Below are 16,783 nucleotides of genomic sequence, written 5' to 3'. Positions count from 1 at the left end.
GTAAAAGATGTTCAATGAAATATTATCATGACTTTGTGGAGTTGCAACTTTACTGCTTTTTGTTGGACACATACTACAAGAATTGTTTGGGAGATGTGGATTGGCCATACTTTTGTTTTTACATTTCTTTTTTTTTTTTTTGTGAATCCTGGTACATTTATGACTGGCGGTTACATCTGTGAAATGAACCAGAGATTTACATTTTGAATCACAGCAAAACCTATTGCCGACCGTCGGCCGTGAAAAGTAGTTGCTGAACCCCGCATGCTGCGTTACAGTTCGGTTGGTTTCAGCCGCATCGCTTAAAAGGTTGCCTAAAAAGCAAAATTTGCTGCTCAAATGATTAGACTGTAGACTTTTCCATCATTTTTCAAAAGATTACATTTTAAATGTATTTTGTATTGTAAGTTTTTGATAACTTTTTTTTAAATCAGGAAATCAACCATTTTCACTGTTGATTTGTATTCATAACAGTCAAAGCAAAATTACATTCTGCACCTGAAGGGGGAGCCCAAGAGCAGATGTTTTACCATCACACAAATAAACAAAAAAAGTCATACTGTTGCTTTAACATCTCTCGTATATGAACACGACAGCTTCGGAAGTCATCATTGGTTGGAAAAACAACGTCCTTCCATGCACACAGTGTATACAAATTTAATAAAATACACAAGTACAGTACAGTAGCCCACATTCACGTGTAAGCCCAGCTTATTTTCACACAAACAGCAGAGAGGACGACGATCAAATTACAAATACATTCTTAAAAAATTGTTTCATCGGAACCTCCGAATGGTTTCATGAAAAGGGGCGTCCCCTGTTGCACCACCGTCACAGTTCATAAGACACTTCACTTTTGTAACGCCACTGATATGTATGCGGTCGGCCTTTAAGTTTTCAAAGTGACGTTCCTTCAAACACTTAATGGAGACAGAGAGCTTCACCGTACAAAAGCAGACAGGACTCAATAGCTTAACAGTAGCAAGTTTCTTCCAACAGCCACACAAAATTGGCGCTTGAAATGTGTAAAATACAGACATCTAATTGACAAGTACAGTACACCATGGAAACACTTGAAGTCAGGTGAGCACTGATTGGCCCGCAAACCTTCACAGCAAAGAGTCAAGGACACGATTTTCACCGAAACACAACGAGTCACTTGGGATGGGCCGGTAATCAATTCATCGATTAATTAATCGTCGCGGTCTATTGAGTGCAATCGATCGATTGAAGCGGTTGCGGCAAAACTGCTTGGCGTAAACTTCCGCAAGCAGCTGTTGACTCTGGCTTGATTTCAGGTGCATCTCAATCAATTGGAATATTGTGGAAAAGTATTTCAGTAGGTTCATTCAAAATATGCAAATCATGTGATGTATAGACTCACTACACACAGGTTGAGATATTATATTTCATGATAGTTTAATTAGAATTTGGAGGATTATAGCTTAGAGCTAAAGAAAATGCTACATTCAGCAAATCAAGAAATTTTCATAAAGAATAATCAGCAACGAACGGGGCCTTACTCAAAACGTGACTTGCTTCGGACTGGAGCTCATTTGGGCAGATCCCGTAACGGGGGTTTGTCCTGGAAGTTGACCAAAATTGCTCGGTCGAACCAAAGTTAGTCACTTCCTGTTCAATTTTCTGCACGAGTTCTTGAGAGTGTCCTGTTGTGAGATATATCCACCCAATTTTGTGTCGAAACAGGTCTACCTTTTGGGTATTCATGATCAGGACCCCTAAATTATATTTATTTTCAGCAGACCTCACGCAATAATACTGTATTTTAATTTCTTGAGATGTTGAGTTTTGGATTTACTTTAGCTTTCTGCTATTGTCATCCTGTAACTTTACGAACTACAATAATGAACTTTTCAACAATATACTGATTCCTTGAGCTGCACCCATTAAATGCCTCAAGAAGTACCATATGACGTTGGCTACGTCCTTGCATGGCCCAAATTCTCCCCTAGAACACTGGCATGGCAACAGTAGTCCAGAACATTCAGAAAGAGATTCTATTAAAAAATAAAAAAATTAATCGATTAATTGATCATTATTTTTCTCCATCATAAATCACGGAAAAGCACTCAGTTGCCCATCCCTACAAGTCATCGAGTAAAAAAAACAAACAAAGAAAGACACAAAGCAGATGATTTTTGGTTATACAATGTTTGGACCCCAAAGAAACAAACAAGAAAAAACCCAAAATGGGCCCCAATCACACACTTGCGGGCGTTGGCCGGCCGCATTAGTTCCCCGAGTCCCGCTGCTCGTACTCGGACATGCCGCACTCCTGGCTGATGACGGCGCTGTGAATGAGGCTGCTGGACAGCGCCTTAGGGCGGAGCTCGCGGGTCAGGTAGGAGGGCTCCTCCAGCGCGGTGTGCAGCGGGGAGCACTGGCCGTCCGGCGGGCCGTAGGCACTGCTGTCTGAGCCCCCCTCCCGCTCCTCCTTCACCTCTCGCTCGGCCGAGTCCAGGGCCGGCCCGCTCTTGGTGGGGCTTCCGGGCGCCGGCGGACTCTCCTGCAGGGGCAGGCAAGGCGCGCGCTGCGACTTTAAGTAGGGCTTGACGTTGGCCACGAGGACGGTGCCGTCCCGCTGCTCCTTCCCGAAGGTACTGAGGGTTTTGCGACTGCCGCGGCTGATGGTGCCATAAATCTCTGTCTCTACCATGGCATCCATCCCCACGGGGATGAAAAGGTTGGTGCGATTATCGCCACTGTCTGCTTGGCTTCCGATCCGTAACTTTGGCATCCAGCATCTGTCAGAGTGTCCCAGTGCACGACACTCATCGGTGCAGTGGACTGATTTGTCTTGTTCTGCAAAAACAGTTTAACATTTGTTACTTGGTCCCGCCGGGTTCCATCGAGACTACCAGCACTTGGCGAGGGGTGACTATCAATACTAAAAGCATTCAGGGGGAAAAAATCAGGACATAACAAAGTATACAGTAGTATATCTACTATACGTTACTCAAAATGAGCTAAATAAAATGTGTAGAGTGAATAAATTATGAATCTTGGTGAAATTTTTCCTCATTAAGCTACTTAAGACCTTTATATTTTTCTCCTTGTGGGTCAATGACCCCCACCCTCCACCGCCTCACCCTTTCATAATGCCACATTGAAACGAAAGGGGACAAAATGTAAATTATTATATCTTTTAGTTTCACTGATTCAAAATACAACAAGCAAATGTATACGGCACATTACTGGAAATGTTCTAAATTAAATTGCTTTTTATGGTACAGCTACAGAATTGGAGCTTGGAAATTTTGCATTTCACAGTCTCCCGCATGATACCACATCAAAATGATGATATGCAATAAAACACATGAGCATCGTATTTATTATTTATTTTTTCTTCCCACTGCGGGTCAATGCAACAGTTGAGAGTGATTCATAGAATTCATGAAGGTCTTTTTTCCCCCTCCCCATCACAACCTGCGTAGGTGTTTCCTGGAAAATGTGCTTGTGGTGCAGGGGAAGCATTTTTTTTTCTGATGCAGAAGCAGCAAAAACAAGTACGGTAACTGTGTGAGTTGCATCAGCAAAGACTCGCACGCATAACCTCCTCTCAAAAATGTGTCAACATCAATTTCAGTTAATTCATTAAAACAGATTCAAGGACAGCTTGGAATTACCATTTGTGCTACAATCGTTAACCTAACCTTAGAGGTTATTGCATCATTTTTCATCTCAACCCTCTTAATCAAGCAGAGAATAAGTAATGTGTGCCTATTGATTGAACCACCGTTAATATGTAGATGGAAAACGAATAAAATATTGAGGAGAAAAATGCAAGTCACATCAAAGACGTGCCTGACATGTCACATTTTGACAAAGTGTAAAAAGAGGTTCCATCCATCTAATTCTTGTGGATGGATGGATGGATGGATGGATGGATGGATGGATGGATGGATGGATGGATGGATGGATGGATGGATGGATGGATGGATGGATGGATGGATGGATGGATGGATGGATGAGGGTGGATGACGGGTGGATGGATAGATTACAGATGGATGACATATGGATGATGGATGGATGATGACGGATGAATGGATGGATAGATTTATCATGCCATTCTCATGAGGAGCATTAAAGAAATTTGTGTCAAGTAATTTGAAATTCCTTCAAAATGAGAGTCAAGGACAAATTGGAGTTTGGCATTACAGATTGTGGCACAACCATTAGCATAACCTTTTTTTTCCCTTAAGAGTTTATTGCATCATAATCAGCTCCTTATTTGCATTTCCTGGCCATTTTTCATTTCACTCCTTATTAGACGTGTCGTAGATAATGACCCGTCCTTGCCACTAAATGACCTCATTTGCATGCATGGAAACATGAAATGCTGGGAAAAAAAACAATTATTTAATTCAGTAGCCGAATAGTTACTGGTGGAAATTAGCACTAAGTGAAAAACAATTACCTTCAAAACATATCAACTTGCAGCATGAATTTCATATTTAATAGTGGATATTGCTTCCCCCCCCCCACGTGTTGCCTCCAACAGCCTTTGAGTGTTTGCGCGTATCTCTTTTCCATGGCCCAATAAAAAAAACAGCATGTCAGGTTAATTGCCGATTGCAGTTTACCTGCAGGCTGAAGTGTGACTCGTTGTCTGTCCCGATATGTCAGCCTTGCGATTGACCGAAGACTCCCGCAAAGATTCCGGTTGAAAAGTAGCAGCGCCAAGCTATAGATAATGAATGAATAATGAATGAATGCTTATGTGTCTGCAAGCAAAAAGCCCACTGATCTAATCTAACGTTGAAAATTGATGTCGTTCTTCGTTCGTATTCCTCACACGTGACTCTGCTAGTGCGGGATGGCGAACCAACTAAGCGCACGGGAATGAGCCACTTGTTATTGCAGCAATTACGCCGCAATCAACATTTATTTGACGCCGCTGCAATAAGTATTAGTGGTTTGAGGCAACGTGTTACAAATGTTTGCACAAATGTCTTGCCAAAACAAGCATTCCATAACAGTTGTGTTTGTTTGGGGTCCATAACGTAAAAATGAAGCGACTCATTCCGACTAGAAAGCACAAAGTTATTCTTCCCGCTGCTCGCCTGCCTGCTTTAATATGGCCGTAATGATCAATTAATTGCTGGAAATTATGTCGTTTACTCACAAAGGCTCTCCTCCAACTATGAATGGAGACACTTGAAGTATAATGAATGAAACCGAGACCCTGATGTGGAAGCCTCCGCTTGAGTTTTTCTTATCAAAAGGAAACTTCCAACCTCCAGTTTGCCGGGATGGGAAGCGCCCACAAACAAAAAGAATTCACACGCCTGACAGCAAGATGTGAAGCTTCAAGTGCCGAGCTCACTCTCAGGAATGCAAGCAGTTGTCGGTCCAGGGACAGCGAAATACGCGGAATTCTCAAGCCTCAGGGGCTGCTTACAAGACAGCGTCTTGACTAAAAAGTGCACTTCGAGGTTGCAACAAGTGTTGCAAACCTTTAAAATTACGTTTCAAAGTGTTAAAAAAAAAAGCACAGCTATCCTCTTCCTGTTTTAATTGTCTGTCTGAATTGTTTTAAATCCCTGCTCTTAATTGAGGGCTGATTTCAAATCTGATTGGATGCGCAGTGTACGGAGCGATACTCGTAATTATGTTGGCCCATTCTCAGAATTTCAGAAGCCCAGCTTTGTTTGTTCGAGTTGTTTTTGGCATCACTTTTGGTTCTTAATTGGTTTTGACTATTTTTTCACATTTCAAATCGCAGTGTGCAAACCGTGTTCCAAGTTATCATACAAATGATGTTTTGTATCGTCTACTTAGAAACTTCAAAATTTAACAAATGATAATTTTCAGTTTTTTATTCGGTGCAAAATATTCAAGCATTGTTTTGTTTACCCAGCAAAGATTTGAGTGAGTAAAAAATAACACTAGTATTATTTTGGAACAGCTCGATAGTCTCATCTCTTCCTTCTTTGTAAAAAAAATAAAATAATAACACAATTGATCATTTTAACTTGATGTTTTTATGTAGTGGAGAATGTGGAATGTTCCTAATGCATTTGTGTGTTGGGAAGTAAAAGCTTGACTCACTCTCTAAGTATTGAGCATTTATGACCTTTATAGTCCACTTCAGTTTTGTCGAAATGAGCCAAAAATGTCCGTGTGAATGTTGAGTCCTACATCACTTTGATTTAAATGCGGGAATCAAAAAACATCAGCCTCGAGCTCGCAATGACCAACAGATGGCGCGAACAATTGCCATAATTATCCCCTCTGTTATTTGTGTCTTCTTTTAGAAATTTTAAGCCACAAAGTGCATAGGTAGGTAATTATTGCCCTGCACAACAAAGTTGTTACTCCCGGCCTGAACTCACATCAAAAGCTGACATGAATAAACAAAGTATTATCGACAAGCCCAACATTTGTCCCTTCATGAAATATATGTTTTCTTTCAATTTAGTCGTAACACTTGTATGTGTTCATTTGGAACTTTTTCTTCACCACAAACAGAAATAAATGCTGGATCATTTGATGCATGGCGTCACCCAATTCTTTTTTTTTTTTTTGCCAGACTGCCATAAATACTTAAATTTGGGAATGAGCTGTACACTGAAACCTGATAACTTTTTTTTACCACGGTTAACTTTGCTTCCCAGGCCACATTGTGTTCAAGTGTAATTTAAACTCGTTGGTTACTAATCTCAGTTTTGAGCGACTCCTACAAATTGTGAGAGACGCAATTTGTAAGAGACACTTTTTTCCCCCCCGTTCTGTTACAAAACTAACCCGCAGCTCCATCGACACTAAAATGACCAGTCTTTGATTCCCCCTACCTGCCACATTACATATTATGTGACTGAGATCAAGAGAAAATTCATGCGAGTTCAAAATGCATTTTACATCAAAAGGACAGACTAAAACATTGCTTTGATTTGGCAAAGCCATACTTGTAGATATTATGAGTGCTCGGCTTTGAAGCATCCACACTGTCTGATTATGCTTCTGTGCTATTTGTTTCTCCATTTGTCTTCCACAGAGATGGAATGATTATCTTATTTCTTTTTTTCTGTAGATACATGAGGGCAGAATGATAAGCGAGACAGGAAGATGCCGCGCTTATTTCCATAGCAGCCATCAGCACTGAAAAGAAGCTTGCAGATTATACTGATGAAGAGATGTGCCTGTTTTGGAAGCTCCAGGAAATCACTCGGAGGTATTGCCATTGTTCTCTTTGACTTGGACTCGTGTAACTCATTGTGTCACATAATTTTTTTTTTTTTTTGGAACAACAAAAGCATGTTTATTTTTTATCCCTCCTAAATTAATCATGTTATTTTTTATTTTTTTTTATGGGCACGCAGTACATTAATAAATAATCAACTGCATTTTGGCACATAAATCACAGCTCAGATTTATAACGCCTTTGATTAAAAGTAGGAAGGTCACGATGAAGCCAGGACGCTTTCATCTATCGTTTCTGCCATTGGCTTCTTTACTCATTCTTTAATTCGGCACTGAATAAAATACGAAAAAATTTGAACATCGAGTGGCAAAATTGTACATTCACTTTCATGCTCACATGAAGTAAGCATTTCAATCTTTTAGATCTGATTGGCTAATAGCGGACAAACAACGAACGTGGACGCCCACTAGAAAGAGACTGAGAAAACGCCTAGCAACACCCACACTGCATCTGGCATCTGCGAGAAGTAATAAATATTCTGGGCGCATGATAGCAGGAGCTTCACAGGTGCATATATTACCTGTATCAAAGCAGCCAGGAGACTGGAGGGATGGCAAAGGTAAAGATATAAAAGCAATACTAAACACCGCAAGCTTTTTGTGCCCGAGCAAAAAAAAAAAAAAAATCTTGTCTCTGTTTTTGGGGGGAGAACATTTTCCAAGTCAATCCCAGTGCAAAAAAAAATGACACACTTTATAAATTTCATTCACTGCTAGCCATCCCAGTTAATATGCATCTTTGACATAAAATATATAATGGTAAATGACATCATCAGGTGTCAACCAATCAACACATTGCAATTTAGCAGGAAGCTGTATATGACAGTTATAATGAAGGTTTTTGTTTTGGTAACTTATTCATTTAAAATAATATATGACAGCACGCACGATACAATGATGCTTTTAGGAATTTTGATTCCGTTATCTGTATTACATACATATCGATCCGATTGCTAATCAATTTCACCCGATGCCATCTATTTGTAAAATACTTTTTAGCACCTTAGCCTAACAAAACTTGAATTTCGGATGAATGGAAGGATGGAGTTCTATTTTTATTTACAGGAATTCAAAACTCGGACTAATCAGATTTTGTTTGACTGAAGTTTGGCCTGAAAACTACGGTAAATTCTTACACTTGGGCATCTATAATCTGATCAATGTTTACCTTTTGAACCTGCAAAAAGGAAAAGCGGGATCAAGGCCCTCCATTAATAAACGCAACACGATGCCACCACCTCTTTGCGTTGCCCTTATCTTTCATATACAGCCGTATATATGAAATTCCTCGGGCGGTGCCGTAGTGCATGTAAATATTCCGTCGGCACCAACGTGCGAGACATCTCTTTCAATATCTCTGTGTGTGATTGGCCTTAGAACTCGGCAATGAATCGCGTTTAAGAAATGTGCTGCAAAAATTGTGATTGAATTTACACCTCCTACGGAGACAAGTGTGGTCTGCCATAATTCCGCACAGTGCTCGCACAAGGGAGGGAGGGGGACGGTGGCGGGTTTCACAATCTCGCTGGCTCTCTTTTCTCTCCCTCTGGCAACCACCAGAGTGTTTCTGTCCGTGCCCTCCCGAGCCTGCCCGCGTACAGGCGGTTCATAGCAATGTAAATGGTGTGGAAAGTAGCGCATAGGGAGCAGATGACCAGAGCCGTTCTCCTCCAAGGCTCATAGCAGCAAATGAAAGCCATCGCCTCCTCGCTCCAGCCCGCCGTTAGCCTTTATCTCACCTGCGAGGCAGGCTCTCATATTTGCTGTTTGTCTCCACTCCCGCTAAATATATCAATCCCGAGCAGGTCGGGTGGGTCGCAGCAGCTTGGCAATCATCTGCGATTGCACTCTTGGCAGTCATTTCTGTCATAATTAAACTTTAATATTCCTATTTTTAGTCGTAAAGCCCACCAATAATAACTGAGAAGCACTTTTGAGGGGCGAAAAGGTGGAAGCACAGCTGCCACAAATACCTGTGAGCGTCTGTCACACTGTCATGTTAAGTCAAGGCATGCGTGAAGCGTGTTCAAATGGAGGCCTGATCAAAAGAGACGCAGGCAGACGAACACTTTGCCATGCATATGAGTTTGTTTGATGCCAAAATCAGACGCGGGATGTTTGAACATTCCACCTTCACACATTGGACCCTTTTATCCTTTAAAAGTATCCCTTTAAAGCTCGCTTTTACCTGGCACTCTGCGACACCAGCTCAAGGCGCCTGCCATGTAAACCCAGCAGCAGCCGCAATCTCAACCCCCCCCCCAAAAAAAAACATTGTAGATTTACCACCTGCATGTTAAACGTTTGTCTACCTCGGTGGTGCCCAACGGCAGGCGGAGCGGCGCTTAAACGAGTCTCTGCGCATAAAATATAAACAACGGTACGCCGCAGGAGAGCGCCCAGGCATCTTGACGACGTCGAGTCCACTCACCCTGCTCGAAAGGCTGCCCATTAACTGATGTGGCTTTCATCTTGAGGGCCTCCCTGCCAGACGTGTCACACTGGGAGCCTCGATTAGTATCCTGGTCACTATCAGCCTGGTCACTATCACCATGGCCACTGTCTCGGAGGCTTGCTCGTTCTGCATCCTTAAATGTAGAACTGCGGCAGGAAAAGGACAGAGGAGGGGGGGCATATAACTTTCCATTCTTACTGTGTGAGGACTGCTGTTTGATTGCCAGGCGAGCTTGATACAGGGATGAAGGAGCGCAAAAGACGCGGTCAGGAAGTGTCTGCATGTGAGCTCTTACCTTTGAACAAACGGCTGCCTGCTGCCAGCATAATTGGGCTCGGAGGGGAAGTTTTCTGTCTGGAAATGACAATGAAAATTGTGTTTTTATTCTTCCCCAAAAAAATAATAAAAGAGCTTCACACTGTTCACTGATGACATTAGACACAGGCGTGGATTGAAATGATCTGTGGAGTCTCTTTGACACAGCCTGTTCAAACTGCGATTAAGCTGCTTTTTTTGCGGGTCGCCGTTCTGTGAAAACGCCACTAAATGGCTTTTGAGGTAGTTTCAGTACTGGCGCTCACTTTTGCCTCCCTGTCTGGTGTGTTTGTACATTCAAAATACACATGCACAAGTTTGGGATTGTTTTCCCAAACATCCTTTTAAAACCTCACGGACATCTTTTTTTTTTTTGCAGTATAAATGTTTTGTGTAAACTTGCCCATAAACGCCACACCAGACTCTCTGGTGCTAACCTTGTTTCTTATTCAGCAGCATTGTTCGTGGTGGGGAGGAAATACGGACATCGTAATACTTGTATTGTGTAACGGAATTCAATATTGATTTTTGAGTTTCTTTTAATCTTGTAACCATCTTAGGTGGTCCTTGGTTCATGAATAAGTTTCGGCTTTGACAAATCCGTATATAAATCGTAATTTACTGTAGTCGACTTGTAATCCATTAATGTAATCTACGCAATAGTAAAATCATGCTTACAGTGCACAAAAGACACTTCTTCAGCTAGGCTTTGAATATAAAACAATCAAATAAAATCAGTAAGTAAGGCAGTAACTGAGCGTATCTTGCGCTGTCACCTTGAAACTCCTATGTCGCGACAGTAATAAACTGATGCCCGCCTGAAACGGGCTTTCATCTGACATTTATATGAGTGACTCAAGTAATTAATTTCTTTCATTTTTGTAAGTTTTGCATACGTCAACTACTACTGATATTTATAAGCTTCAGTTCTGAGCAACTCAATTATTTCATTTCTTTCATTCCTTTCGCTAGGTAACGCCTTTGTCCATTACTGATAAATCGTAACACATTGGACATGGTTTTCTTCCAAGATACGATATGATTGAAAAAAATGCTGTCATGACTTACTCACTGAAAGTTAGTTTTCCCATGTCAGTCACTGAAGGTTAGAACACTTTCTTTCAATGTTGAAATGTGCATTCATTTTTTTTCTCCAGCAGCATTATTCTATACAGATCACTGTAACCTTCAGCTTTACAGATGCCGTTTCTACTCTGCAAACTCTATGTTGTGGTAAAGACATCTCTAGTGACACAAGGTGATATCAGTTATAAGCCATTTATATGAAAGCCTACAACCAGAGCCATAACAGAAAATTTGACATTAAGCTGCTTTTGCTTTTTACACAGAACCCAGTGAAGCGGGATATTACAGCACTTTCACACACCGATACGGCATCCTGCCATCAAACGGTTCAATGACTGAAGTCAGCCCCGGCTTCTTCTGCGAGAACACTTGTTGGACATACACATTGTTTTCAAAACAACACGACGGGAAGCATGAGTGTCAGCTGTCAAACTTTACAGCCCCTGTCCTGTTGCCTCTGGTATGGGTTGGGTACTGGATGCTAGCAGGATGTGGTTATTTTGCATGATGTTATTATCAAATGGGTTTTCTTTTTTATTGCATCACCTGGCAGTAACGAGGACACGATTAGAACGGGACGCCATTGTGACCATATGTGCGTCTTTGGCAAGACATAGAAAGGAAAGCACAAGTGCTTTCATTAGTGCCCTTTTCCCATCATCTTGAGAATAATGTGTTTGTGTTGATCACACCCACGTAGCACAGCGACTGGTGACAGCGCCAGGCCTTGTCATCTGTGCTACCGTCTCCAAATGTGAGACTGACCCAGATATTTACATCGTGTACGGGCACACAATTCAACAAGACCGTGCTGGCCAATTAGCATGTTAGCTGGCGAGGCTCGGAAAAGCCTGTCGTATAGGGCCGCTTCGTGCCAACTCCGGATGAGGCTTGGCGGATCTGACCCATATTTGGGATGGAAAAATGCGATTGTTGGGGTTACGCCGTGTGCATCTCACTGTCTGGCGCACACCGGTTGGCTAATGCGATCGGACAAGCTGCTCAAACACCTGTCTGCTCCAGCATCTCAGGCTGGGTTTTGTTTTCTCTCCACAGCCCAGGATCTGCTGGGGGTCACAATGGCCTTGTTCAAGACTCCCACTGTTTGCCTATTCCCGCACGGAATGAGCGCGTGCGCGAGAGAGCGTTTCCTCATTATGTGGCCTGCAGGCGAGCACTTTGCAAGAGAACAAATGTGGATAAAACATTAACCTTATTAGTAAAATGCCAACTAAAACAAAGTTGTCACATCATGCTTCATTTGCAAAGTGTTTGCCTTAAGCGAGCAAGCTAAAGTGATAATGGTTTTGCAGCTAAGCAGAGAGCACAGATCAGCAGCGTCTTACCTGTATCACTGACATCCTGTTTGCCGGCGCGTCTGTGCTTAGCCCGGCAAAGCTGGAGTGGCAACCTGCCCTCGGTACCGTCAGGCTGTTCGGTGTTGTCTTCAGATACATGACCTCAGATCTGGGCAGCGTGAGCGGCAGGGGGCTCTGGTAGTCGAAGCATATAGGCGAAGTTATGAGCGAGGGGCTGCTCACCACATTCATGCGGCTTGCCGAATCTCTCTCCTCCATCTCGCTTTGCACCAGCATGATGTCACTCTTGTTGATCCGCTTCTTCTTGCCCTTCCCCACCGGAGGATTGGAGTACTCGGGCATGTGGCAGTTATAATTCCCGCTCTCTTTATCTTGATGCTTGGACTTGACGGCGATGGCCGTCATGACAGCTAAGAGCATGACAGAGATAATGCAGAGGGTAACGATGAGAGGCAGGGATACATCCCAGTGCTGCTGCTCGCCGCTCACTCCAGAGCCACCGCCGCCACCTGATGCCGCTTCCGTATTGGCCTTGATGACCAGCTTAGCCACAGCGGATAAGGGCGGCTTGCCGTGGTCGGTTACCTTAACCACCAGCTCAACCGTGGGAGAGACTTCTTCCCACAGGGCGTGGGTTGTCCTAACTTCGCCTCTTATAGGATCCATGTCAAACAGGTGGTCATCGTTCCCCTCTGTGATCTCGTACGTCAAGTGTCCACTGTCTCCGTGATCGTGGTCCACCGCTTTCACCGTAGCCACAATGTAGCCGATACCCACGTTCCGAGGCACTGGGATTTCCGCCGTGTCATTTTGAAGGAGCGGTAAAATGATCACTGGGAGATTGTCGTTGACGTCAAGGATGTTGACCCTGACGGTGGCGGTGCTCTCCATGTGAGGGGACCCTCCGTCTTTAGCCTGAACTTTGAACTCAAATGATTTTGTTTGCTCATAGTTAAAAGAGCGTGACGCGTATATGGCTCCATTTGTGGGGTTAACGGAAACGTACGTATAAACGGACACCTCGCCGATATGCGAGGGCATGATGGAGTAGGTTACAGTGCCGTTGCGGCCTACGTCCGGGTCATGGGCCAGCACGGAGCCCAGATACTCGCCCGGAATGTTGTTCTCGGGCACCTGTAGCACATAAACGACTTTTGTGAAGCGAGGCGCATTGTCGTTCTCGTCCAAGATTTTCACAGTGAAGGACTTGGTGTAGTTCAAAGAGGGGATTCCGTTGTCTCTGGCCATGATCGTGACGTTATATTCGTCCTTGGTCTCCCGGTCCAAAGGTCTGTCGGTGAGCAGCGTGTAAAAATTGTCATTGTTCTCCTGTAGTCGGAAAGGAACGTTCCCCAGCACGCGGCACTGGAGCTGACCATTTCGTCCGGAATCTTTATCTGTCACTCTGACAAGCGCGATGACAGATTCAGAGGGTGCCGCCTCACTGATGGCACCCTGCCTCACAGAAACAAAACTGATTATTGGTGAGTTGTCATTTTTGTCAAGCACTTTGACAGTAATTTTCGCATGGCCCGGTATGGGGTTCGGCCCGAGATCCTTGGCTTGCACATCAAATTCTATGATGGGATTCTCCTCAAAATCAATTTCCCCCTGGACTTTTATGACTCCGCTATTGGGATCTATCGAGAACAAATCTTGTATTCGCTCAGATGCATATCCTGTGAAAGAGTAAACCACCTGTCCGTTGCTTCCCTCATCATGGTCGGTGGCGTTCAAATCTATAAGTACTTTTCCAGGCGGGGAATTCTCCGGCAGTTCCAGCACATAGGAGGATTTCTCGAAAATGGGGCTATTGTCATTCGAATCAGTCACCCTGACATTGATTTGCATGGAGCCTGATCTCGGATACTCCCCCCCATCGATGGCGGTGAGGAGGAGGGTGTGATGGCTCTGGTCTTCCCGATCCAGAGGTCGCTGAACCACCAGCTCTGGATAAATAGTCCCGTCCCCTCTTACTTTTAAATCCAGCGAGAATGTATTGTAATCATCTCTGGTGACCTGATAAGTCTTGATCCCGTTCTCCCCGGTATCCAAGTCATGTGCAATAGTCAGAGGGAAGCGTGTTCCCGCCGCTGCATTCTCCGAGATGTCGATGTTAATGTGATCTGAGGGGAAACTGGGCAAGTTGTCATTGATGTCCTGTATGTCGATCTTGATCATGCATATTTCCTTATCATTGGCGAACACCTCCATGGAGAGCTGGCACTTTGGGTTCCGCCTGCATAACGTCTCCCTGTCAATCCTTTGTTTGGTGAAAATAAGTCCACTCTCCGGGTCGACGTCCACCAGGTGCGGTGCGGAATTCTCCAGCACTCTGAAGTTGGATTTTTTCCCTCTCTCCAGGGTCCCATATCCGCCGTCTTTTGCGATATTACCTATGACAGTGCCGGGTCCTTGCTCCTCTGGGACGGAATAACTAAGGTTTTTCAATGTCAGGGCTTTAACCCACAGCAGAAGGAAGATGGGAACAGAGAGACGCATCCCTTCTGTTGGATATGCGGTACTGGCACACAGGAGGAAGAAAAAGAAAAAAAAAAAAAAACCTTGACTTTCAACCTGTTGATTATTCCACCAAACCTTTAGTGGACTGTATCCAAAGCTGGCATGTTGCTGCCGGGCTAATTGGATATCAAATCGATTTGTGAACCCCTTTTAATGGGCATTAGCTCTCTCACATGCCGCTCCGCGATGATGAACTCTTTCTGTAAACAAAGATGACCGCCCGACGACACCCGGTGCATGAATTAAAGATCAAATTCAACATTGGAATGCTTTGTTTCCCCTCTCAGCGGGGGCTCCCACAATGAATAATCGATGAGAATAAAGTATTAATATTCCCCTCTGCGTCCAAGGTTAAAGCATGGTGAAGGTTAGAGCTTCTCTTTCAATAGGAAGAAGAAAAAAGGAGGAGGAGAAGAAAAAAAGACAAAAAGGCGCATTGCCCTCATGCGACATCTGCTCTCTGCAAAGCTCCAAAATGCACCATCGCTCCGCGTTACCACCGCCGGTGCATTGTGACTTTAGTCTCCGGTGCGGCACACTGTTGCATAGGGGGGCTGCCTGCCTGCCTGACTGTGTGTGCCTCCTCCAGTAAAGTGCACGGAGCAAAAGAGCGGGGCTGCAGCCGCTCGCTTCGCCCTCCCCTTCCTCCGGCGCAACCTTTTGTGTGCTCCTTTCGCAAAGGAACACTCACAACGGCCACTTTTTCTTTCCCCCCTTTCCCTTTTTTTGTGGTCCACTAATCAGTCCGCTAATCCCGTAATCCAGTCTGATTCGAAGGCGCTCCTGTTTGCATCCATCAGACGCCACGCTTATCTGTTGCACGGCGGAGGAAGACGAGAGCGAGTCGGTAAGCGAGAGAGAGGAAAATAAGGTGCGATATGATTGAAGATAATCAGAATGAGTCGCGTCTCCTCCTCAACTGTTGAAAGCTGCTCCCCTCCTCCTCTTGCGTCTTTCTTTCTTTCTGCCTCCCTCCTCTTTGCCGCACACTCACGCGCCTTCCGTGCGCGCACTTTAGTGCTCCCTTCGCAGCTCCGGTGAGTGAGCGGTGACAGATCTCGCCGTCTAAGGTGGAGCACATGGATGGCTTGAAGAAAGGCTGTACTAGTGCTACGTGATTCATTTACTGATGTGCGCGCAGTATCGGTGGGGATGGAATACCAAAAAAAAAAGAGGGGGGGTGCCCGTGGTAGTGAATGTTACTCCAAACACACACAGATGTGAACTAGGGGAGGATTAAGAGTGGATCAATGAACGCTACATGCGGTCACTCCAGTGAAGAGCCAGGATAAGATGTGAAATTAAAATGGATCACGTTAAATCCACCCACCCTTTTCAAAGCACATGTCTGGATGACAGGATGCAATGCAGTCAACTAAATCCACAAGTAGACTGATTGACAGAGAAAAAGTTTGGTCTGGATTTCTGATATGTGATCAGTAGGTGTACCTAATCGTCTGAACATGGAGTTTCACCTGTTGGTATTGACTTGATGCTGGCCAAGGGTGATAAAAGTAGTCACATCCGGTCCTGAAGTAGAATTTCAATAACATCCTCGTAAAAGTAGTTTGACCGATCGATAGTTTTATGATAGCAATTAGGTTTTGGCAAGATGGCTCTTAGCTTACTGGCTAATGGTGAGGTGCACTTGAGCAAGGCATCATCCCCTCTACCCCAGCTCAGGTGATGCACATATTTGCACACCTTTCATTTTGAATCTCTCCTGACTTTATGAATGAGATATACACCAGAGAGAAATTTTATTTTTTTTTTAAAGTAAACTAACCTTATTTCACCATTTATGCTATCAAACATTCAGATGTTTATTTGTCGTATGTTCATTAAAAACACAAGAGCAGCA

General features: G+C 43.9%; 2 protein-coding genes across 2 annotated transcripts in view; one reads left to right on the top strand and one right to left on the bottom strand.

The window, feature by feature from the left end:
• LOC119139858 (FAST kinase domain-containing protein 5, mitochondrial) overlaps window positions 1–16,783 on the top strand; it is a 112,821-nt gene that overhangs the window by 64,169 nt on the left and 31,869 nt on the right. Inside the window, exon 5 of the transcript XR_005101466.1 lies at window positions 7,055–7,195. The gene's annotated coding sequence lies outside the window, so the exon portion shown is untranslated. The remainder of the gene's footprint in view (window positions 1–7,054; window positions 7,196–16,783) is intronic.
• LOC119139855 (protocadherin-17-like) lies at window positions 1,771–16,015 on the bottom strand. Its single transcript, XM_037280891.1, has 4 exons — window positions 12,427–16,015; window positions 9,975–10,033; window positions 9,656–9,825; window positions 1,771–2,823 (listed from the first exon to the last, which is right to left on the bottom strand). Exons 1-4 carry the CDS (start codon window positions 14,899–14,901, stop codon window positions 2,252–2,254), a joined length of 3,276 nt encoding a protein of 1,091 aa, XP_037136786.1. The 5' UTR covers window positions 14,902–16,015; the 3' UTR covers window positions 1,771–2,251.

This window comes from Syngnathus acus, chromosome 21 (genome assembly GCF_901709675.1).
Source record: "Syngnathus acus chromosome 21, fSynAcu1.2, whole genome shotgun sequence".
Taxonomy (NCBI): domain Eukaryota; kingdom Metazoa; phylum Chordata; class Actinopteri; order Syngnathiformes; family Syngnathidae; genus Syngnathus; species Syngnathus acus.
Note: the sequence above shows the minus strand (reverse complement) of the source record. Positions and strands in the feature narration are given on the sequence as shown.

Bases quoted from the DNA above. Each gene is read 5' to 3' on its own strand.
- LOC119139855 (XM_037280891.1), bottom strand. From the start codon at position 14,901: ATGCGTCTCTCTGTTCCCATCTTCCTTCTGCTGTGGGTTAAAGCCCTG. The intron at 10,034-12,426 runs GTAAGACGCTGC...TGTCATTTCCAG, and splicing joins ACAGGATGTCAGTGATACAG to ACAGAAAACTTCCCCTCCGA. The intron at 2,824-9,655 runs GTGAGTGGACTC...CTGTTTTTGCAG, and splicing joins TGGGCAGCCTTTCGAGCAGG to AACAAGACAAATCAGTCCAC.